A 24,704-nucleotide genomic window follows, 5' to 3' on the forward strand; every position below is an offset into this window, starting at 1 on the left:
AAATTTAATAAATATATTTATTTCTAAAAGTCATATTTTCAAATTTGCCTGGTGATTTTTTAGTATTATTCATTGTTAAATTCTCTTATTTTGTTAAACAGTTCAGTTATTTTGTATATAATTATTCTAATATAGGATTCAGAGTTTTTTTAAGTATTAAGCTTTGTGATAACTTTCAAGGATATAAACAATAAAGAAGAAGAGCAGAATCAGGTCATAGTCTGAAATATTCTATATGGTCCCCCTGGTTCTTTCCTTCCCACCTTGAACACATGTTCTTTGACCCAAAATAATCAATGAGGTCTCTTAATTGTGGTTTGTGGGACATTTCAGACTGTAGGAAGTTTCTGGACTATGAAACATCTTTATTTCAGACTCTGGAGTGGGATTTCATAAGCTCTGCATTATTTACATTTTGGACTGGATAATTCTTTGTTGTGGGGAGACTGTCCTGTGCATTGTAGGATGTTTAGCAGCATCATTGGCCTCTCTGACAGAAGACAGTCATACTCCCCACTCTCCAGTTGTGATAACTTGATAACTCAGAATGTCGCCAGATATTGCCAACTGTCCCATGTGAGGCAGAATCATCCCTGAGAACTGTCCTAGAGACTTAAATACCTTTTGTGACATTCTGCAGGGAGCCATGCATGCCTTATGAACCTATAGATTATACTTTTGTTATAATAAGCAATCTTAACCCAGGATGACCCTCCAACAGTGTTTCATAGATAAAGACTCCCCTCTTAGTCAGTATTATTAGTCTGTTTGCCAGAAGGTTTAGTTGTTTAGTTGTCGGCATATAAACAGGGAGATCAGATCATCTGACTTCTTTATTTTCCTGGGAGTGCTCCCCTTCCCCAGCTGCTTTAATTTTTTCCTTCTGTTCTTCAGTCTCTCTGTTACCATTATCTCCCTTTCTCCATTTTTTTTCTTCTACTATTTACCAGATAATTACTGAGTACACACAGAGTATTCCCAGACTATTCCATTTGTTAGGACATACCAGTAAATAAAGGTCTTTTTTTTTTGGTTAAGAAGCAAGACAACAAGTAAACAAACAGGAAAATGTCATATTAATTAGTATAAGGAGAATTGAAATTCTGTGCTTTGAGAGATAGGAAGTGGGTAGCTGTTCTTTCTTAGATTGAGTAGTCAAGAAAATCCCATCTCAGAAGGTGTCTTGTGTCAAGGAGTCTGTTAAATGAACATCAGAAGAAAATTTCAAACAGAGGGAACCTTTAATGCAAATGCATTTAGATAGAAACATGCTTGATACTTCAAGAAGAGAAAAAGCCAGTGAGACTCTGAAAGCCAGGGATAATGTGAGATGAAATCAGTGAGCATAAAACAAAATTGAAGAAAAGATGGGAAAGTGCTTTCATATCTTTCAGTGTGACTGGCATTAGTCGTATAGTATTGGAGTCCTTGGGAATCTGTAAAACTCATTTTGAAGGGATATTGTGGTAGTACCCACAAACAGGTATTTTTGTGTTTCTTTTTCCTTTAGCCATACCCAGTGTAGTTATTAAAAAAACTTCATGGGTTAAAAATGTTTCAGGAGAACTTTTCAGCATTGCGTTTTAACTAATAGGTTTTTCTTTTCTCTTGTACAGGTTAATTTGTTGAGTTTGATTACTTCTCCATCTTCCTCCCAACAGATAAATACCATTTTGTTTTGTTTCAGTTTCAGGTTTCTCCTTGTATGGATCACTGATTGAATAATAGATGGCTTTACCACGTCTCACAGGAGCTTTGCGCTCCTTTTCAAATGTCACCAAGCAAGATAATTATAATGAAGAAGTGGCTGACTTAAAGGTAAACTTTTTAGATGAAAAACATTATAAATGTACAATATGAGCAGATAATTGACACTCTTTTTCTCAGGTCTTTGTACTTAAAATGGTAAGTTTTATTTTGTTTGGTGTGATATCAAGAAGGGGAATGGGTAATGATGTTTCCTATGAGCATACTTATCTTAAGCACTTATGACTGTATTGTCAAAGAGAATAATCAGAACTATGATAGTAAATTATTTGTTAACTTTTGTTGCTAAGATATCTGCCACAGTTAATTTTGTAATTTAATCCAATAATTTAACTCTGGAACATCTGAATAAGTTTATGGGTCTCTGGTAGAACTTTTAGCAAATGGACAGAAATAATGTCTTTATCATAACATGGCAAATATGAATATTAATGTCTTAAAGTCAGTGGCTTGTCTCATAATTGACTTCTATCTGATCCTTATAATGACTTGTGGAATTTATAGGCCTGAAGGTGTATTAACTGTATATATGAACATGTGAGCTATAATATATATATGAAGGAACTGACCCTGTGTTGTTTAAAAAAAAAAAGTTACTTTGATGACTCTTTATTTGACTCTGTTGTAGAATATTAATGTTGTTTTCTAATAGGTTGGAATTTTATTGTTCATAGTCCTTAATCTGGCCGTTTTTAGAATTAATGCCTTCATTTGAAGATTGATAGTAGGAAGAGATTTGTTTGCAGTCTTTAGATAGATTTTTCTTCTAACAGTGATACAGTTTTGCTGCAGAAAACAGTTCACGTTCTTTGTAATGGGAGCTGGTTTGCATTTTCATGGCAATAAAAATAAAGGTATAGTCTATATAGTTAATTTATATTACTCTCTTAAACTTGAATTGTTTTCTCTCATCTAACCAAAGCCTCTTTTAAAAGTTACTTTATATTAGAAATACAACGGGAGATTTTAAAATTTGAAAATATATACCATGTCATTTCATTTATTCTTACAGACTTTTAGACATTTCTTTTTTTCCTAAGGAAAGAAAATGGCAGATCTAATGAGCGTTATTTTGTTATTTTCTATCTGCCTTTTTTTTTTTTTTTTAAAGAAAGAGGGAGGAGGGGATGGGGGTAGGGCAGAAGGAGAGGAAGAAAAAGACTTAAACAGTGGTACCTGAGTGGTGCAGTCTGTTAAGCATCCATCTCTTGGTTTCTGCTCAGGTTGTGATCTCAGGGTCCTGGGATTGAGTGCCACGTTGGGCTCCACACCTAGCAGAGAGTCTTCTTGAGATTGTCCCTCTCCTTCTGCTCCTCCCGCTCATGCTCTCTCCCTCTCTCAAATAAATAAATACATCTTAAAAAAAAAAACAAAAAAAAAAACTTAAGCAGGCTCTATGCCAAGTGCAGAGCCCAGCATGGAGCCCAGTGTGGGCTCAATCTCACAACCTTGAAACCGTGACCTGAGCTGAAACCAAGAGGTGGATGCTCAGCTGACTGACCCATCCAGGCACCCTCTAATGAGCCTCATTTTAATGTAACTTTTTTTAAAATTTTTTAAAATTTTATTTATTTGACAGACAGAGATCACAACTAGGCAGAGAGGCTGACAGAGAGAGAGATTGGGGTGGGGGGAGCAGGCTTCCTGCTGAGCAGAGAGCCCGATGCGGGGCTCCATCCCAAGACCCTGGGATCATGACCTGAGCCGAAGGCAGAGGCTTAATGCACTGAGCCACTCAGGTGCCCCTTAATGTAACTTTTTATCTTGAGTTATAGCCAATAATATAAATGAGAGAATAGTAAGCACCCCTGGATGTTGGACTTTTTCCTTTGTTCCTTTTTCCTTTGCTGTATGAAAATAATTGCATAATGAAAATTCATTGTGATCAAAACTATAAAAAATAAAGTTTTTTTAAACAGACAAGATTTTTAAAAATCACACTTCAACAAAGCTCCTTCTGGGAGCTTAGTTAAAAAGCAATTTTGAATTCTTGTGGGTGGTGCCACGTTGTATAATATAATGCAAAATATATGTGGTAAGTGATGGCTTTGAGGAGACCATTAACCAGTGTCACTGTATTATGCTGTTTCAGGTGAAGCGGTCTAAACTTCATGAACAAATTGTAGATTTGGATGTGATGTGGAAGAAGATAGTAAAATTTTTGAATGAAAACCTGGAGAAGAGTGAAATGCAAAGTGTAAATGAAGACTTAAATGATATATTGCAGGCTGCAAAACAGATAGGTATAGTTTTGTTTTGTTTTGTTCTGTTTTATTTTGTTCACTAGGGTTCGAAAATAGATTCCTTTTAAACTGTATGCTATATAGGGAAAGGCTCAAGTTTCCAGACAAGCATTTATAACTATAAAAGATAGTCTTATCTATCTAGGGGCTCAGGATAGAGTCATGAAGCAGAATTAAATTAGTACTTATTATACAATTAACCGTGAGGGATTCATAAGAATTTAGAGTTTGCAAACCACTATTGTGGTTGAAATAAGGAGAGAGTAATTTTAATGTAGCTTGAAGGAACCTTAAAAGCCATGGGGATCAATTTCTTATAGAGGCCTGCCAGGCCATAGTGAGGGGCAGGACTGAAGCTAAATTTTGCTTCAGTTCCTTTTGCACACTAATATTCTGATCAATTGATGATATTTGAAAGAAATTATAATTAGAGTTTGTGATACCACATATTAATATAATTTACTTTCCCAAAGTTAAAAACAAAAACAAAATAAAACAAATGGTTCTTTGATAAAACATCTGAGTTTGTTCATTGAGATTCATCCTCTTTCTAGACTCTGATAACTAAAAAAGCATAGTTAACACTACTGTAGTTCTAAATTTTCCAGATTCAAGTTTGTACCCAAAAACTTCATGCTGATATTCAGGTCCTGTGAGATCTGGCCTCCACGTTTCTTCTGACCTCAAGTCATCCTTGTCCTCACCAATTGTGCTTCATGAGACACTGGCCTTTTCTCACATCCTCAATCCCAGTTAGTGCAGGTCTTTATACATGTTATTCCCTCTGTTGAGAATGTCCTTCTGTCCTACTCTTAGAATGGGTAGATCCTTTCTTGTTGTTTTGAACCCTGCCAAAAATTTATTTCCTTAATGAGGCCCTGACTGACCATCCAGTCTCAAGTTGTTACCCAGTCATGCTTTTATCTTATAACCTCAGTAGCATTTTTCTCCTTAACGTGTATCATTATCTGATATTTTCCTTGTTTGTTTATTGCCTGTGTTTTGCTGCTAGGATGTAATTTTCATGAGGATAGGATCTTATTTTTCTTGTTCAGTGCTTCAAGCTGGGTGCTTAGAATAGTGTTTGGCATGTTTCGAGCCTTAGGATTCACTTGATAAATAAATGAAAAAGTTTTCTCAGCTGATTTCTTGGTAGAGGGAAAATTTAGATTCTTTGTCATATGCTGGTTGGCAGTGTTCTTCCTTACACCAACTTTGGGGAGGGTTTTCCTATTATATCTCATATACTTGATTTATTTATGATCATCAAATCTTATATTTATTCTTCAAATATTTTGACTTTGATATATTATTTATCATTGGTTTATAATATAGTATAATATTTAAATTTGATGTCCTCATTGTTTTAAGTTGTGAAAGTACAAGGTGAATGTCACGTATACATTATCTTCTGAACTTCAAGTGCTTTATTAAGTAAATGATTTTTTTTGTTGTTTAAGTCTACGGGAAATGAAGTGCACTTTGATGAGATTTGTAATAGCATTTGGCATAATATTTAAAAAATATAGAAGTAGTTAGATTCATTGGAAAATTGTAGTGCAAATGCAGTCTCCAGTTTACCAACAGCAACTTGACTAGGATCTTAACCTTTCTGGACTTCACTGTTTTCATTTCTAAGATGTTGGGGCCATTGCGGGGGTGGTTGTGATCTGACTAAAATACTTTTTCAAAAACTGTAGAAGGTGTCTTTCCTCTTCTTTAGTTCAGTTTTAAAAATAACTCCAAATACTTAGCAAAAAAGTATTAAAATGTTGAGTTTATTCAGTGCCATGACTAAATTATTTCTTTATTTAAATTATGTGGAAATTAAGATTTTTAAGAAATAAGGTACCCTTTGGACTTCTTCCCTGAGTATCTCTGACAAGTCAGAAATCATTGCTTTAAATATCAGTCATCAAATGTAATCCTAGGAGTTTTGCCTCTTGGCAAAACATCTAATTCATACTCAGGGACTAATCTATCCATTGATGTTTTCAAGGATTGATTATTTTGAGATGTAATATCTCAAAAGAATATTTTCACGACAGAGAAACCTTAGGGTTGGATTTAGGCAAATGTTCTATCGTATCTACTTTTTAATCCTGTTTTAAGTTGAGTGATTATTAACTTTATTGATACTAATAGTTGCCTAGTAGTCAGCCATGCTTTCTGAATGACAGCAATGCTGATAATGGAAGTATAATTAAAATAAGCAGCTTTGAAAAAGTTAGTCACATGGGAAAAATGTTTTTATGATTTCTTATATTCCTCTTTCACACAGCTAATTTGGTTAAATTGTATTAAAGAGGTAGAGCAAAAGAATAAAAAAAGAAGAACAATCACTTATATTTCAATTGAATATACTAATAGAAGGTACTTATTTAAGACCATGTATATTGACCAGTCATTATAATGGGTATTTTAAGCTGGTAAGGGACATCAGAGAACATTGGTCCATTCCTTTTACTTACTATGTAAATTAACAGAACCCATAAAGGTTAACTGAATCCCATGATTGATTCATGGTGAAGATAGGCTAGACCCAAATTCTGAAATAGAAACATGATAGAAATACTAGATTCTTTTCTTTATTTGTAGTCAGATGTCATGTTCCATCAAGTCTACTTTTCCCTTATTCTTAAATTCACTCTTTCTGTCTTATTTACCATTGCTTTAATTTAAACTTTTAACATGTCCTCTCTGATTACTGTAGTAGCCTATTGCCTCAGCCTTCCTTTCCTACTTAACTTCTTCACTGTTACTAGACTGATCTTTGTAAAAACCAAAACTCATTTTTTATTCCCATATTACTCTTTAGACCAAATTCCTTAGAATGGACATAAGAAAAGCTTCTTTATGAATTGAAACAATTTACCTTTTCATTTCTTTGCCATTCTGTCATATGTATTCTTTACTACTACTCATATACAATGTTTACTAACTTAATTTCTTTAACAGTGCTTACTGTTTTTTTCTGTCTTTTTCTATGTTAAAATAATTTTCCCCATTGTGTTCACCTGGTGAAATGCTTTTCATCCCTGAAGAAGTGGCTTAGACTTCATTCATGTCATCTGTTACTCTAATCTTAGTAGATGGCATTCCATTAGACTATCATTTATTCCATACTTTATTGTAGTATGGAATACTAATACCTAATATGGTGCAATGGATATAGTAGATGTTCAATAATTAAGTAAACTTTTGAGAACTAAACTAAAAGTACTCTGTGATCTTTATTCTGATGCTAACAGCTTTTTGTTGTTGTTATTTTAAAGTATTTTATTCCTGTACCTTTTTACAATTTTATTCTCCCCTCACGATTATTTTAATAGTAAAACTTAGCTTTAGGCAGGAAACATTATAAATTATTTGAAAGTAGTATTCTTGGCCCTTAATCTTAGTTTATTTAAATACTCATTGTAGACATAGCTATGTCCTCCATGGATTTTAAAAGATATGCATAATCATATTAACCTATATTCTGTTGGAAATGAAACTTTGTCAGTATGTTTTATGTGCTCTAAGTAGAAACATCTTTGAAAATAAAGAGGGCAAGATTAAGAATGGCAATCAAAAAATGCATCATGTATTAGGCATGTGTATCTGTTACTTAATACTCATTTTGGAAGCTGATAAGACCTCCACAGTGTAGATAGAAAAACTAGAGTGGGGGTCAAGAATGGAGGAAAGGTCAGTAGAAGGACCCTGAAGTTCCCTACTCCACTCTGTAACTGAATCTTTCCCAGAGCCAGAACAGAATGATCTCATGATTTTATTCATATTATTTCACCATGCACAGACCTGTTTGTTTTGACTTCTCTGATTTATAACTCCTGCTTTATTTGGGTTTCAACGTTCTTATGCATTTTACCTTTAATAACTTTGCCTTTAAGAAAAGTATGAGTCAAAATGTAGGTTGGACAAAAGTGACTTGCAAAAATGTGGCTTAAGGAATTTGGTAATCCATTACATTTTATGAGTTGTAAAGAAAATAAGGTTTTACTACAAAAAGTGAGGAATTAAAACTGAGGGTAGAAATCAGTTTATGGAAAAGGCTTAAAAAGATATTGGGATCTGGAAATTCTGTCTATGGAAGACAGGCTACACATTTAACATAATAAAGACCTGTTGTGTATTGGAAGTGGCAAGAAATTTTGCAGGAGTATTTGTGGAAAGTAGCTATCTTGAAAATTGCAGATTCCAGAAATGTTTGGAGTTCCATTTCCCATAAATTGGCAGACAGGTTAATTTGGAACAACTCTCTGCTGAGAATAACTAGAAAAACTGTAAAATATAAAATTTGTTTAACTGCATCGGAGTCTACCAAAGTGTTGAAGAATTATGGGGCTGAGATCTGGAAGCAGACATAAACCCAGAAAATGTGATCCTGGCTTTTGGACCACTTTTCCTAGAGGTGACTGTTCATTCCAGAAGAGGAAGCTGAAAGAAGAGGAGGAGAATGAGAAGAAGAGAAAAGCTTTTGACAGATTCAAAGGACTAAGATTACAAAAATGACTAAAATGGCCAAAAGTGGAAATAGAAAATCTGAATACTTGACTTAAAGAAACTGAATCTGTAATTAAAAACCTTCACACGAAGAAATTTGTATGCCTTGATGGCTTTACTGGAGAATGTCATATAATGTCATTTAAAGAGGCATGAGGTCATTATTTGTAGATTAAAGAAGGTTACAGGCATATAATAATTCAATGTACTATCCTTGATTGAATCCTGAATTGGAAAAAAATAATTAAAAAATTGGGGGGACCATTATGGTAGACATTTAAATATATACTCTGGATATCATGAAGTAATATTAGATCTCAAGTGAGTCAGTGGTTTAGTGGCTGTGTAAGTATATCCTGAATCTCAGGAGATGCATACTGCAGTGTTTATAGTGAAGTGTCATGGAGACTGCAATATACTGTCAAATGGATCAATAAAAAATCATATAAAATGTGTGTGTGAGAGGGAACACAAATCCACATGAATGCACAAAATGTTACTGGATTAATAAGTAGGGAAAAATAAGGTGATTCATGAAGGTTTGAAATCACATGATTAGTAGATGAAGAAAAAGCATTTTTTTTAATATCTAAAATCAATTATGATAAAAATTCTTAGCCAACTAAGAATAGAACTTTCTTAATTTGACAAATAGTATATTAAAAAAGCCTGGATCAAATATCATATGTTATGATGCAGTGTTGAAAAAGCTTTTCCCCTGAGGTAGGAAATTAGACAGTGCCCTTCATCACATCTTTTTCTCACTGTACTGAAGGTCTTGCTGAAAAGGCAAGAAAGAGTATAAAGATTCGTTGAAACTCCCATTTTTCACATAACTATCTTTAGAATATGAATTTAGCAAGGTCAATATAAAAATCAATTTTATTTCTGCTTACCAGCACCAAATTTAAAATGCTATTTACAAAGGCATTAAAAATCATCAAATATCTAGAAGTAAATTTAACAAAAGGTGAGAAGAGATTTCCTCATTGAAAACTGAAACATTTGAGAAATTAAAGAAGACCTAAATAAATGCAATAATGTACAAAGGATTAGAAGACTCATTATTTTAAGATACCATTTTTACCCTTATTGATCGAGAGATTCATGCAATCCCAATCAGACTATCAGTGGGTTTGTGTTTGAGGGTGTGCATTTGTGTGTGGAAATTGACAAGATAATCTGAAAATTATATGGAAACTCAAAGGCAAAGAGCAGCCAAGTCAACCTTGAAAAATTAAGAGGGAACATTGATTCTACTGGATATTAAGACTTGTTATAAAGATTAGTAAATTATAAGTGAGATGTTGGTCTAAGGATAGACAAATAGATGAGTGGGATGGCATAGAGTCCAGAAACTGACCTACGAATATTAGAGCTCTTTCTTTACCATGAAGGTCATCAAGTAGTGAAACATGGCTGTTTTTTCAGTACATGATGCTGGGTCAGCTGTATATGCATATGAAAAAATTAAACCTATACAAATAATTCTAAGCAGCCTATAAAATGAATCGTGAAGCTTGAGATAATAAATCCTTTAAAAGATAAGAAGAATATCTTCATGATCTTCATATATGAAAAATTATTAAATAGTAAATAGCATTCATAAAGGAAATGACGGTAAATTGGACTACATGAAAACTGATACTTTTTATTCTTTGAGACTAAAAATACAAGTCACAGAATAGGAGAATATAGCTTCATATATAACCCAAAATAGAGTTTGTATCTATATTAAATATGAACTCCTACAAATTAATAAGAAAAAGTAATCCTATATAAAAAGGAGCAAGAGCCTTGAATAAGCACTTTGCAGAAGACAGTTGAATGTCCAGTAAACATGAAAAGGTGTCCAACCTTTTTAGTAATCAAAGAGATGGCACTACATGCACATCAGAATGATTAAAATTTTAAAAAATGATATACCGGTTGTTGGTCAGGCTCAAGAATGTGAAATAACAATTCTCATCCACTACTCATTGTGTTTTAAATTGGTATGACTGCTTTGAATAACTGTTTGATGGTATCTGCTGTGGTTGGACAGTGTTATTTTAAGTCTTGGTATATATTATCCAGTAATGTACATAAATTTCCAATAAAAATGCCGGCACATGTATGCAAAAGACCAGTGCATGATTTGTAATAGTCTTAAAATGGAAACAGTCCAAGTCACTGTTAAATAATGGCATAGAAAAATATTATATGTAGACTACCTTATAATAATGAACTATAACTACATGTGACATTGTAAATGGATCTTATAATGTTGAATGAAAGCAGCCAAACACAAAAGAACAGATAGGATAATGATTCTGTTTTTATGAAATTGAAAACTAGGCATGACTGATCTCTGATTCAGAAGTCAGGATATTGGCTATTTTTGAGGAAGCAGGTAATGATGGAGTAAATTTGGCAGTTTCTGAGGAGCTGATAATACTTTCTATCTAGAAGTAGCTATCCAGATTAAGTAGGTGCACTCATTTTGTGATAATTCTTTGAGCTGTATGTGTACTGTATATGTTCTTGTTTTATTCAATAAAAAGTAAAAATTATGGCTTTTCATATTATTATTTTTCTTAAAATATTTCAGACTGATAAAAACATAATAAATGCCTGTGTATTCACAGGTCAGCTTAACACTCGGCTAACTATCTTTCCTTCAGTATTTATTTTTTAAGTAATAAAATCTTTTTTTTTAAGATTTTATTTGAAAGAGAGAGAGAGAACATGAGCGGGAGGTGGGCAGGGAGGGACAGAGGGAAAAGAGGAGGGAGATTCCCCACTGAATAGGGAGCCCAGTGTGGGGCTTGATCCCAGTACCCTGGGATCATGACCTAAGCTGAAGGCAGTTGCTTAACCAACTGAGCCACCCAGGTGCCCCTAAGAAAAAAAATCTTAATGATATGGTCAGAACTCCTTATGGACCCTGCTCAGCCTCTGGTACTCAATATCATAAGTATAATAAATAAATTTGTATTATTCTCGTGCTTATTTTTATTACATATATTCATACATGCATAAATAAGCTTTAGGAATGTATTCAGCTCAAATATCAAGCCTGCTATGGTAACAAAGACCAAATGGGTTTATATGTTTCATCTTACAAACTCCCTCTGTAGGATTCAGTAACTTGGTAATGTTAGGACCCAAGGCTGTAATGGCTTGGCTTTTTCTTCTGTTTGTTGCCTTTTGTTCACCATTTGCTCCACTTCTAGCCATCATATTTATGCAAGATGTTTCTTCTTTAATTTTTTGAGAATAGATTATGTCACTAGATTTTCTGATAATCAAACCACCTTTTCATTTTTGAATAAACTCTACTTTCCTATAGTTTACTTTTAGATACATGGATGGATCCATTAAGTTGATACTTTGTTTGGAATATTCACAACTGTATTTTTTATTCCATATATGTTTCTGTTTTGTTTTCATAAAATTACTTTCTTATAGTTTAGGATGATTTAAAGTTATCAGTTAATAGATGTGGTACAAATACAATTCTGTCAATTACTAGTGAGTAGCTAATTAATATCACTAATCCTGTTTCCTCATCTATAACAGTGATGATAATTCTTATTTTGTATAGTTGTGGTGTGAAGCAGTACCAAAAGTGTGTAGAGTAAAGCCTAGTAAATGGCTGTCAGTGAATGATTTTATTATAAACTATAAACAATTTTATTATAAACTATTTGTTTACCAATAGCCTTGGTAAACAAATAGTTCTGTGTAGTTGTTACGATAAATGTATGTGCTTCAGTGATGTGAATGAACTGTGCATAAGGTCAGGAACTGTGCTTGGTGAGTCTGGAAGGAATTCATCAAGAAGAACACTGGGAGAGATTTAGATTTTGTTTTAAATAGTTAGGATCAAAGTTGTTAAATTTATGTCTGTTTCATGGAGGTTTCAGGGAGAAATTACAAAGTAAAAGCTGAATAACTTAATGAAATCATACATGACTGAAGATGTATCAGCTGTATAAACAGGCAGTTTAGATTACTTGAGGATATGGCAAAACAGTAAATTGAATGGACATTATAGCAATGCAATAGTTGGAAATAGGATCCAATCATCACAGTTTATGAAGTTTTAGTTTATCATTATATTATTCTTCATTACAAATGATTATAATTTCCTAAGCAGTTTGCACTGCATTTCTTAGCAGAGGCATTTGTAAGGTTGCAGTTGATTGTCCTTATAGTATTACCAAGTATAACATTACTAAACATCTGATAAGTGGGTACAGAACTGAAGTATATACTTTATATATATACACTTTAAGGTGTTTCTTTGGACAATAAGTTTAAAATGCTAGGTCAATCTCAGTAAGCTTTGTTATTTGTTCAAAGGTACAGTTTCTTTAGTGATGCTCAAAATGATGGTTTTACATAGGAAGCTCTTATATAAAATTGACATTTTTATGTTAGCTGTTCCGTTGCTTGGGAAGTCAAGTTATAATTTGATGAAGGATTTAATAGTACTAGAAATGGCAATATAGTGGCTAGATGCTGACTTGAAGTCTATACTGTAAGATGAGTATTCACATTTTGTAGTGAATATACATAAAATTGAATGGCTGACTAAAACATGGGGAAGTGCTTTGGACTATTTTTAATCTCTTGTACTGCACTTTTTCTCTACTAAGTATGTTTCTCTGTTTGCTTTCCTTTAATAATTTGCTCACCCTGAAGGCAATAATTTCTGTGTAAGTGCAGGAATAATTTAAATGTGTAAGCAACTGCTTTAAGTTACTATATTGAACATTTCTTGAATACTATGCCTACTTAATGTGAGGTTTTGCTGAAGGTGCTTTGATGCAGAGTTACACTCTGAAATAAATGCAGGTCATTATACTAAATTGCATAACTAGGCAATTTTAAGTTTCGATGATATAAATTGTTAAGTTCATCCCCCAACAAAGTCATATGGTAGATGCTGATCTCTGTTACATAAATTTGTTTGACAATTTGGTGATTATTGAAAGATGGTATAATGTAAAAAGAAAACGCCTAATCCTGGCTCTTGTAGTCTTAGTATGTCATTTAATCTCAGTATATCTGAGTTTCTCTGTAACATAAGGAAGATACTTGACAATTCACTTTAGAAAATTTTAGGTACTATTTTATTAAAAAGCACACCAATGATACTGGAGGGAAATATGTAAAGGGAAAGAAATGACTGGGGAACAGAATAGTGTATATTTAAGCAGAATCCTTATTATTATTATTTTTTTAATATCTAATGCTGCCTGGGAAAATTTATTGCACAAGTATTTTACATATTTGTAAAAATATTGTAATTATCAGTTAAATCATTTAGCTAATGTCTGCACATATAGCATAATAATACTTTTATCAAATGCGGTAAACTTCAGTTGACACTGATGCAGGGTTATAATACAGTATTTGCAGATGCAGATCAAGTGTTTGGTAAAATGAACACTTAAAAGTTTCGCAAAACATGAAAAAGTAAATTTGACTGCTTTGAACATTTCAGTATTAAAATATAAATATAAAAGATCTTATGTAATATTTTCTGCTGAACATTAAAGACATAATTTGTTGACAACTTGTAAATTGAATATTAATAGTTAAGATTGCAAGCAGTTGATGGATTTTTTAATTCAATTTTCAATTAAAATTTTTTATTCATTTTTAAGAATCTCCCAACTATAAAGTATAGGTTATTCGTTAAAAGTTACAGTTTACAACCCTTTAATTCTTTAGCATTTTGCTATCAAAGGAAATATAGAAGTAAATTTTTGTGTCAAGAATGATTTAAGATTATATCATCACTGCTCTGATTTTAAAAATGTTTTATGTTACAGTGATCAGTTACCAATTATATAGATTACTGTACACTTCGCATCTCATTTTTTCTTTCAATGTAACTGGGAAGTAGGCAGGGCAAGTATTTATTATTAATATAGAATAGTCTAGTGACCTTCTAAGCGTATGTCTTTATAAATATGTTGCAGTTGAAGTGCCAAGTGGTAAAAGCCAGTTTTCTGATTTACAGTCCACCTTGTTTAGTGTTTTATGGATAGAAAATAGGATATTCAAGTGGTTAGGTATCTAGACTAGCTTTCTTATAGGTTTGGAGATCTTAAGTTTCATTCAAGCTTTGACAATTGATTACTTAGTGTATATCTTATTTTTTACTGATTTTTTTTTTTTTTTTATCTTGAGGACAAAACTAAGCTTCTTAAAATCCGTCCAGAAAGATTAGCACAGGCAGTCGTGTGAAACAGAAAAGGCTTGAAAATTGGGAGCAAATGTTAAGTGGCTGAAGAGCTTTAGCCTGCGAAATAATCATTTGAAAGTTAATCAGTTTTACATTGTACATAAAATATAAACCAGTATTACATTGTACATAAAAATAAAGAGGTTATTTGTGAATAACATCCTCACAGTTAATCTCACAAATTTAATTTTGGGTACAGGGTAAGAAAAGGACTACTTATTACAAATTTCCACTCTAGAAGCACACCACACGCGTTTTCTGAGGTCTCCGCCTCCTCTCGCTGTGGCTCATTATTTATGCTCAGGCTCAGCTAGTCCATGGACCAGCGCCTAGGTTTTCTGGAGGTTTCATTTCCGCTGCCATTGCTGCTGAGGGAAGGTGGGGCCTGCCAGATCTTTGACAGGTCAGACATCAATTACATTCAATCTCTTCAGATGTTCTCTCCGTGTTTTACAAATACCTTTAATATGGTTTAGTCACCGTAAGATCTGCGTGCTACCTTCATGGGTGGGCAAATATTAGTAAACGAGGTGGCTCCTTTGCTGCCGCCCTGCGTGAGGCCAGGATTCTCTGCTCCAATCCTGAGGTGCATTCTCATCGGGATGGTCGACTAACAGCTAGTGTCCTGTGCTGACTACGTCATCACGTGCGGACCGCGCACGCTGGAACGCGTGTCTCGGCTCCGGGCGCGGAAGACACGCGTGTGCGGTTGCCGGAAGGCAGCGTGGCAAAAAGCCAGCATGGCGTGTTTTAGCGCCCCAGAGAACTTTATCGTTTTCAGAATGCTGTAGTCTGTTGGAAAGCCAACAGTGGCCATAAATGATGTTTGTTAATTTTTCTCAAAAATGAACTTCCAGACACCTGAACAGTGTGGTGCTGATTCACCTTTAAGAAACCACTCTGTGATGTGAACATGTGTCCTATTCAAAAATATGTGGAGTAGGTTGAACAGAGTTAATAATTAGGCGAGGGTAGGGTTAATAATTAGGAAAGGGTATTAACATTGATGAGCACCATTATCTAACTTAGTTTAAATAATTTTTTAAAGACTTCGCTTTTTGTTTTCTGGGTTTTTTTGTTTGTTTTTGGGGGGGGGTTGCAAATAGATATGTCGATACTCATTTAAAAATTTGAAACACTGAAAAAATGTTTTTGATCTTTGTGTATGTTTCCAAGAGTCTGTAGTTATTTTTCTTCAAAGGTAGACTCATAACTTCTTTTCCACTACTACAGAGATGATTTTCTGGCAAGATGTTTGGTTCCATTGCATTATATTAGTGAATGCAGTGTATGGCTATAACCTACTTACCAGTGATGTAATAATGGTACTTAAGTTAATTTCACTTTCAGTAAGAAATTAAGACTGTTCTCACAATTAGTACTTTATTTCCTAAAGTGATTTATTATTTATTTAGTACATGAGACTTTGAGATAAATCTACTTTCTGGGAATTTATAGGAGATCAGTGTGGTTTAGTAGAAGCACTTTGTTTAGGAGTTAGAAATCTGCTTTGAATCTCATTTGATAACTAGCTGTTTGATGTCTTCCAAGTTATTTGTCTCTGATTCTCCATTTTAGCATCTGTAAGATAAAGATAATTTTGTTAGGAAAAATTTAGATAGGTTGATTGAAAAGTTCTTAGTAAACTGTTTAAGAAAAATCCAAAGGTGTAAAATATCTTTACAAAAGAATATATGTTTACAATGTTAGATATAAAGTGAGTTTGAAAATGTAAGTTCCATTTTTTTAAAGACCTCAGTAGTCCCAACCTTATTAAATTACTTGTAAAATGATCACAATTCCTAAATTATTGAAAACCAAATTCTCTAAGTGTTATATATAAACTAAGTAAAGTGTACATAAATGTTATTCAGTTAAAGGGTTACTTAATTTATAGAAGTTTTTTGTCATGTATTTTCCTAAATAATAAAAGAATATATGTCCCATACTGCTTTATAAATTCTTTATAATCATGCAAGTAGACTTTATACTTGAGGAAATTAGAAATAAGAGTCATTGTAAAATTATTTTCACTCATATAAATTGTTAGTCTCCTATACACATATGTAAACATCAGATAAAAAATTATAGAGGCAGTGTCATATAGTGTAAAACTGCTAGTCTGGTGTCATTGAGGCCTGGGTTTAGGCTAATTCAACATATTTCTATTGAGGCACCTATTTTGAGCTAGGAACAGTGAGGGAGTACAACACTGTACACAATATTATACTCAACCTGAAAGAGGCAATTAAGCTAGCTTCTGAAACATGGGTAAAATTTGGACAATCAGAGACTTTAGGGAAGGTTGCATAGAAATAGGCATAGCGTGGACGGGACCTAGTTTTTAGATTTAAGAAATCCTTGTTGGCTAGAGTTAAAAATGGATAATGGTCAGTAAGGCTGGAATAAAAGGATGGGGTAGCTCCTAGGGTGACATGAAAACAAAGTATAGGAGTTTGGATTGAATATTAGGCTGTTCTAAGCCACTCAAGACGTGTGATCAGTTCTATGATTGCAGCCATGGTTTCAGGATGATAGTAGCTAGCATTAGTTGTATTACTAACTTTAAAGTTAGTCACATTGCCTTTGGGGCCTTCTGAAAATTAAAATTCTTTTTTTGTTGTTGTTGTTGTTGTTCTAAGGCCATTCTTTGAATTCTATGACACAAATACAGTTTCTTTCTTTTATTTGAGAAAATCAGCAATGAGAAATTTAGTTCCTCCTCTTACTTTAGTAAGAAATTTACATCTTTTAAACTGCAGATTCTTTTAAATGTTTTATAATGTAACTAAGTTTCTTTGACAAGATTCTGTTTATGTCCATCCTTGATGGTATTAAATTTTTTTGAGTAAAAACTGTATAAATCTATTTCTTGCCATTTCAGATTCACAGTACAAATTGGAAAGGAAGTTAGAGATCTCCTGAGTTTTTCTTCTAGCTCCAAGTCTGTAATTCAGATATATTTTTTACACTTTATTTTTGTTTATTTGATTAGCGTATTAAATTAGCTTTTAAAAATCACTTTTAAGTAAGTTTTAGCTAACAGCTCAAACTGTTTTTAGAAATAGGTAAAGAGTTGTTACTAGGTAGTTTCTCCTTTCTATATAGAGAATGATTACTGATAATGATTTATTGACCTAATATGGTTCTTTGGGAATTTGGGAGTAGACTTAAAGGGATTTTTTTCTGTTCCTAAATTGGTTGTCTTTATCAGTATATTTTCACTGCTGGAATTACCCAGAAGTATATTTGTAGTAGTTTTTTTTGAAGAGGTAACTTGAACAGTGATTCACTTGGGCTAATACTGTTTTTTTCATTTTTGAATAGTTGGAATAGGTAATGGGAAAGAAGCAATTGAAAGTGCAGCTGCATTTCTCTTCAAGACATTTCACTTGAAGGACTGTGTTGGTCACAAGGAGACAAAGGCTATCAAACAGATGTTTGGTCCCTTTCCATCGTCATCTGCCACTGCAGCTTGTAATGCTACTAATCGAATTACTTCTCGTTTTCATCAAGACAATCTCACTGCTCTTATCCAGATGACAGAAGAAGAAGATGATGATAGAGTTTTATTTGGTAAAAATTTAGCATTTTCATTTGACATGCATGATTTGGACCACTTTGATGAACTGCCAGTAAATGGTGAACCCCAGAAAACTATAAGCCTTGATTATAAGAAGTTTCTGAATGAACATTTTCGGGAGCATTCTACCCCAGAGCTTAAGCCTGTGGAAAAAACAAACGACTCCTTTTTGTGGTGTGAAGTTGAGAAGTACTTAAATGCAACTCTAAATGAGATGGCTGAAGCAACAAGAATAGAAGATCTTTGCTGTACTTTATATGATATGCTTGCTTCCGTTAAAAGTGGTGATGAACTTCAGAATGAGGTATAGTGGAAATTATTGAAGTTTTATATTAGTATGAATATATGAATAATGTGTTATCTTAATAACCTTTTTAAACATGGATAGTTATCAAAGATAATTTAGGGCCGCCTGGCTGGCTCAGTGGGTTAAAGCCTCTGCCTTTGGCTCAGGTCATGATCCCAGGGTCCTGGGATCGAGCCCCGCGTCGGGCTCTCTGCTCAGCAGGGAGTCTGCTTCCCCCTCTCTCTCTCTGCCTGCCTCTCTGCCTACTTGTGATCTGTCTGTCAAATAAATAAATAAAATCTTTTTTAAAAAAAAAGATAATTTAATATTATGCTGATGTAAAATATGTAGCCAAATGGTTTATATACTATACATGTATATCTTTCCAGTAAGTAGCTGTAGGAGGACTGTGAGCATAATGAATAAGAGAGGACTTAGAGAGCATCCATTTGTCCTGGTTATTGGGATAGTCCTGGTTAAATCTGTTGTTATAATAATTAGTAGGGTTTCTTCTTCAAAATGTGTATAGGTTTAAATGAATCATATGATTACTGTACTAATAAGTGTTAATGCTTGTATAGTGTTTTATATTTCTAAGAGTTATTTGATGAAAATGCAATAAATTTCAAAGTATTAGAAATTTTATCTATATATTGAGTGACCTACTGATTTAGAAAAATATTTTTTAACTAGTTTGTATGTTTGAAAGAACAAACTTTGAAAAACAGACTGATCTGGAAATAACTGGACTAATTTATATTACTTAGTAAAAAACTGTCTTTATAAGCTTTTTATATCACATAAAGGAAAATATAATTTTAATTCCTTTCTATGCCATGATTTACTTATGTTATTTAAAATGATGAATTACTCTTAGAGTTACATGAAAAGTTTATCTTAAAGTTTTTAGTTTTGCTCTCAGTACTAGCATTGTTTTCCTTTCTTGTTATAAATTTAATATAATGTCAACCCAATCTTAATACTGGATAAATTAGGTGAGTAACGTATTTAATGAAGGATTAAGAGAAGTGATATACTGTTGCAGAGTAGGTGTAAGCTTTAAAACCAGACACTCCTTCCTTTCCCTACCAAAGTCTTGGTAGTAAGACTCTAGGTAATTGAATTTCCAGAGGGTGTTTTCTTACTGGACTATCTCACAGGGCTACGAATACAAAGGTAATAGAATTATTATAAGCCTTAAATGATCTGTCAATAATGTGAAATGATAAGTAGCACTTAGTAAATACTCATTACATGGTAGCCATGAGTATTATTTGTTGTTACTATTATTTTAAATCACATCAAGTATCAGTAATACAGGTAATATTAGGGTTTTTTTCAGAGAAAAATTAATTTAGGAAATTAGCTAAACAGATATTGGAGGCCTGACCCCATGGTAATGTTAGGTATTAGGTGATTAGCTTTAGTTTGGAGGTAAGTTACTGTATTGTTAATTCTGTGATCAGTCTCATTTATCTTGACTTCTTTGCAATTTATATCAAGATACGTTCCATATTTGTAAATGGTTTTGCTCTAATATTCTGTAAATAATAATGTTTTAAAAATTGGGATTTATAAAGAAAATTCTACTGATACTTCTTTATCATAATTGAATACATAGTTTTCTTGTTATGATTTTAGTAAACTGAAACTTATAAACATATAACTAATGGAAATTTTATTTTCTGAGTTAGCCGTGAAACTATTCCTTCACTTCTGAATATGTGCAGTGAAGTTTGTATTTCTTACTTCCTTGACACAATTTTTAAGTAGTAACTGAATATGATTGTTGGAGGGAAACTGTTTTTTAGTTCTTAAACTAAAGTTCTCATGTTTTTCATAATCTAGCTCAGTAATCATAATCTAGTTTAGTACAAGGTCAAACTTAATTCATGCATCCATCCATTCATCATATATTTATTGTATGGTTATTATGTGTGACGTACAATGCTAGTTACTGGACATAGAAGGATGAAAAAGGTAGCAGCCTTACTCTGAGGGAATTCATTGTACATTAGGAGGAGGCATAACATTAAGTAAGTGTACTCAAATACCATAGGCATTATAATATTACCGTTGACCCTTAACACAGGTATTAGGGGCATTGGGGCCGATGCACTTCTGCCCCATGCACAGGCAGAAGTCCATCTATAGCTTTAGACTCCCCCCCCAGAACTTAACTACAAATAGCCTACTGTTGACTGGAAGACTTATTGATAATGTAGTTGATTAACAGATATTTTGTATATGTATTGTATACTGTATTCTTACAATAAAGTAAGCTAGAGAAAAGAAAATGTTAAGAAAATCATAAGTAAGAGAAAATACATTTATAGTCATGTACTGTATTTATTGAGAAAAAACCCATATAGAAGTGGATCCACACAGTTCAAACCTGTGTTGTTCCCAGGTTAACTGTATATAGAAACAAAATGGGGGCGTAAAAGAACCAGTCATAGATTGTGTGGAGGGGTTACTGTGGTAGGAATAGTATTCATAGAGGAGGTTAATCTTGAGCCACGTCTTAAAATATGACAAGATTTAAATTCTTCAAGTGGACCAGAAAGGTACGGAACCTATTTTAAATGTGAGCAAGAATGCGGTGTGGTTAAAGAGCTATAATCTGTACAGTGAGGGTGCTAGGTATGTAAGGTGTGTGGCTGAGAGACAAGGATGGGCAGACCGAAGGGCAGATAAAGTAAGGCTTTGTATACCTTGTTGAGTTGTACTGTGAGCCATTCTAAAACCCATCCATACACCCTGTATGGTCTGGTTCAGTCATTTTTCAACCGGTGTTTAATGGACAGTTTAACATGTAAGTGAATATTTCACAATCTACCAGTGGCTTGAATAATGGAGTTTTAAATGATTCATTTAGTGTTTTGGTTTTTCTAACTGTGAATAAAAATAAACAATTATTAGGATAGTTCTTAAAATTTTTACAGTATGTGTTATTCATATTTTATATATTTGACCCCTTTCTGAGCAATTGTAGTTTTACAGCAAATTTTCCTTATAATTTTGAAGTAATTCTTGAATAGAAAATGTTTCATCACAGTTACTCTTCACCATATGATTTTCACTTTAAGGTGTGCTATACCTTGTGTGTTCTTTTGACTTTGAAATTCTTCACTTTTAAGCCTGGAAAAGGTGTAATTAAAAGAGTTATCAGTATATGTGATAGCATGATTAATTTCCATTTCTTTATGAGGTTTTAGTTGACTCTGGAGTAGTAATATTTAAATAAACACACTATGTGCTGTTGCTCCAGAAATTTAGCAGAACCATAGAAATAGATTTTTACATACAATGTAAGAGGAGTATGTCAAAAGCTATGTCTATGATGAAGGCATTTTTTTTCCTCAACACAGGATTTCCCAATTCTGCATTTAATTTCTTGACGTAATGACTGATGATAAAGCTAAGGACTGGCTATTTAAAGGGTTTCCCCTCCCCCCAAAGATCTTTATGTTATTGTTGAAGTAGTGTTGGAAGCATGAGAATAAAAAGTGTGTGCATATGATGACATTTACCACAAAGGTGGTGCAAGAGAGAGTTTCTAGTCTGAAATGTGTGGAGAGAAGTAATCCTAATGACAGTAGTGATAACAGTAATGGCAACTTTTGAGTGTCTACTGTTTGACTTAAGCATTATGTTAAGTGGTATGTGTACGTTACCTCCTTTAATCTTTAAAAGCAATACTTTGAGGTAAGCAGTGTTGGATTAAAAGCTGTTAGAAACTCCTAAGCACTGAAAAGGTTACATTCTGAGGCACTTCACCTCCCCTCCCATAAGTTATTAAAAAAAAAAAAATCATACTAAAGCAAATATAAGAAATTCTAAAAAACTTTCATTTGTACCATTATAGTTAAGTTGAAGTCTTTTTCAAATATCAGATTCTTTAAAAGCGTTTTTCTTATTTTTTGGTACCTCTGCCTTGCTGGTACTTATTTAAGGAACTACTCTGGTGGCTTTATGTATTATTGTTTACTAGGAGGTAAAGCTGTTTTATGGAAATGTTGGGAAATTTCCCCAAGGTTACAGAGTAAGTAGTGAATCCAGGATTTAAATTCAGACATTCTGACTCCACTGTCATGCACTTTTTTTGTCAAAAAAAGTAAATCTGGGGACGCCTGGGTGGCTCAGTTGGTTGAGCGGCTGCCTTCGGCTCAGGTCATGATCCCGGTGTACTGGGATCGAGTCCCACATCGGGCTCCTTGCTCGGCGGGGAGCCTGCTTCTCCCTCTGCCTCTGCCTGCCACTCTGTCTGCCTGTGCTCGCTCACTCTCTCTCTCTAACAAACAAATAAATAAATAAAATTTAAAAAAAAAAAAAAAAAGTAAATCTGTACATTTTGCTGTATTTGGTGCTTTGAAACATAAAACATTTTAAAAATATTGAGGAATCTTTGGCGTTTACTCTAATTCACAATTGCATTAGAAACAATGTTTTGCCCTTTTAGAGAGTTCCAAATATGGAGTTGGCTGAAATAACAGAAAGGATGAAAACTTATTAAGGATGAGTTTCAGTATTTCTGCAGAGAATTAGTTATACTTCAAATACTTTTATATTTTAGTGGCTATTGAACTAATACAACAGCCCACTTCTTAGGTTTCCCAATACCCTCATCTTTACCTGACCTACCTAACAACTCTAAGGGCTTTTCTTCTCACTTCTAGTCCTCTTTCTGTGAAGGCTACACTCATTATGATTAATCCTTAGAATTTGATTGGGGTAGAGATTATTTAAGGTACTTTATGCTCTTGAGGTATATTTACTTTAAAAAAATATTTCTTAGCATTAGAGCATTTTAGCCATCAGAAGCAAGTCAGATTTGAACATCCCATATTATTTTCTTAATCAGGACCTGTCGTGATTAGTACAGACATCTTCCTGTTGCTGGTGTTCCATAACCAGAATTGTAGCAATCAGTTTAGTCCTACTGGGATCATGTAATGAACTTTGAAAACGGACTTCCCCCCTAGAAAGTGGTAAAATTAGTAACAGGAAATATACTATGTTTTCAGTGCCTGTTATGTGTGGACCTGGACCAGGCTGTCTTCCTCGACATAACCAGTTTCTTTTTAGTCCTGCATGGTAAGGATAGAATCCTCTGTATAAAGATAAAAAACAAAACAAAACTGAGGCACATGGGTTTCCTAAAGTGATAAAAGCGAGACTGGTAGAAATTCTGGGACTTTCTTCTGAACTTAGGCCTACTGTTCTATCCAGTATACCATTAGATTCTTTGAAGAAAAGAGCACTGACTAGCAAGACTATTGGAAAGAATTTCTTTTCTTACAAAGCCAGGCCAAATTCTGTTTGCTTATCTGTGGTTGATCACGGGCAAACTACTAAGCCTTTATAAACGTCAGCTCCGTATTTGTAAAATATCTGTGTAGGAATTTTGCTGTTGGGATTTATGAGATAATATATATGAAGTATTTAGCATAATGTTTCACAGACTGTAGGCTTTCAAATGTTCCTTTCTTGCCTTCCATGCTAATGAGCATCATATATTTATACATATCAAAGTTTTATTGGAGTATATACTCTATTATAGATCAGTATATAAAATTTTATCTATGCCTTATATATAAGGCATAAGTAATAAAATGATGCTTAAAGGCTAGGTCTTAATTCAGAGAATTGTTATTTTTCACCACTTTTTCTATTTGCTTTTTAAATCTCACTAATCCTAAAGAAAATCTTTTGAATTTAATTTTTGAAGTGGGCTCTGATTTTAACAGTCTTTGTTAAAATAGAAAAGCTGTTAATAGAAAGACACTTGAGAATATTGGAGATTTATTGAAGATGTATTGGAGTGCACGTATCTCTTGGTACTCTTTCAATATTAAATGCTATTTGCAGAGTTATTAATACTGATATAAATATTGATAGAGTTATTGTGTAATCAGTTCTTAGGAGAAGTGAATTTTGAGTTGTATTGATATGATCATAGTTTGCTTTTGTGTATATGGGGCTTATTCTTTATAGCATTTGTGATTTGACATTTGCTGTTAGCATTATCTCTTGACGCTTTGCAGATGGTGTTACTTGACTCATTCAAGTTCACTT

The 24,704-nt window shown here is 33.4% G+C and overlaps 1 protein-coding gene across 1 annotated transcript in view; it reads left to right on the plus strand.

The window, feature by feature from the left end:
* ASCC3 (activating signal cointegrator 1 complex subunit 3) overlaps positions 1-24,704 on the plus strand; it is a 341,793-nt gene that overhangs the window by 16,228 nt on the left and 300,861 nt on the right. The window contains exons 3-5 of the mRNA XM_080806019.1: positions 1,688-1,818; positions 3,860-4,010; positions 18,085-18,644. Of these exons, the coding sequence (XP_080662145.1) occupies positions 1,729-1,818; positions 3,860-4,010; positions 18,085-18,644 (801 nt within the window). The 5' untranslated portion in view covers positions 1,688-1,728. The remainder of the gene's footprint in view (positions 1-1,687; positions 1,819-3,859; positions 4,011-18,084; positions 18,645-24,704) is intronic.

This window comes from Martes martes (genome assembly GCF_963455335.1).
Source record: "Martes martes genome assembly, chromosome: 6".
NCBI lineage: Eukaryota > Metazoa > Chordata > Mammalia > Carnivora > Mustelidae > Martes > Martes martes.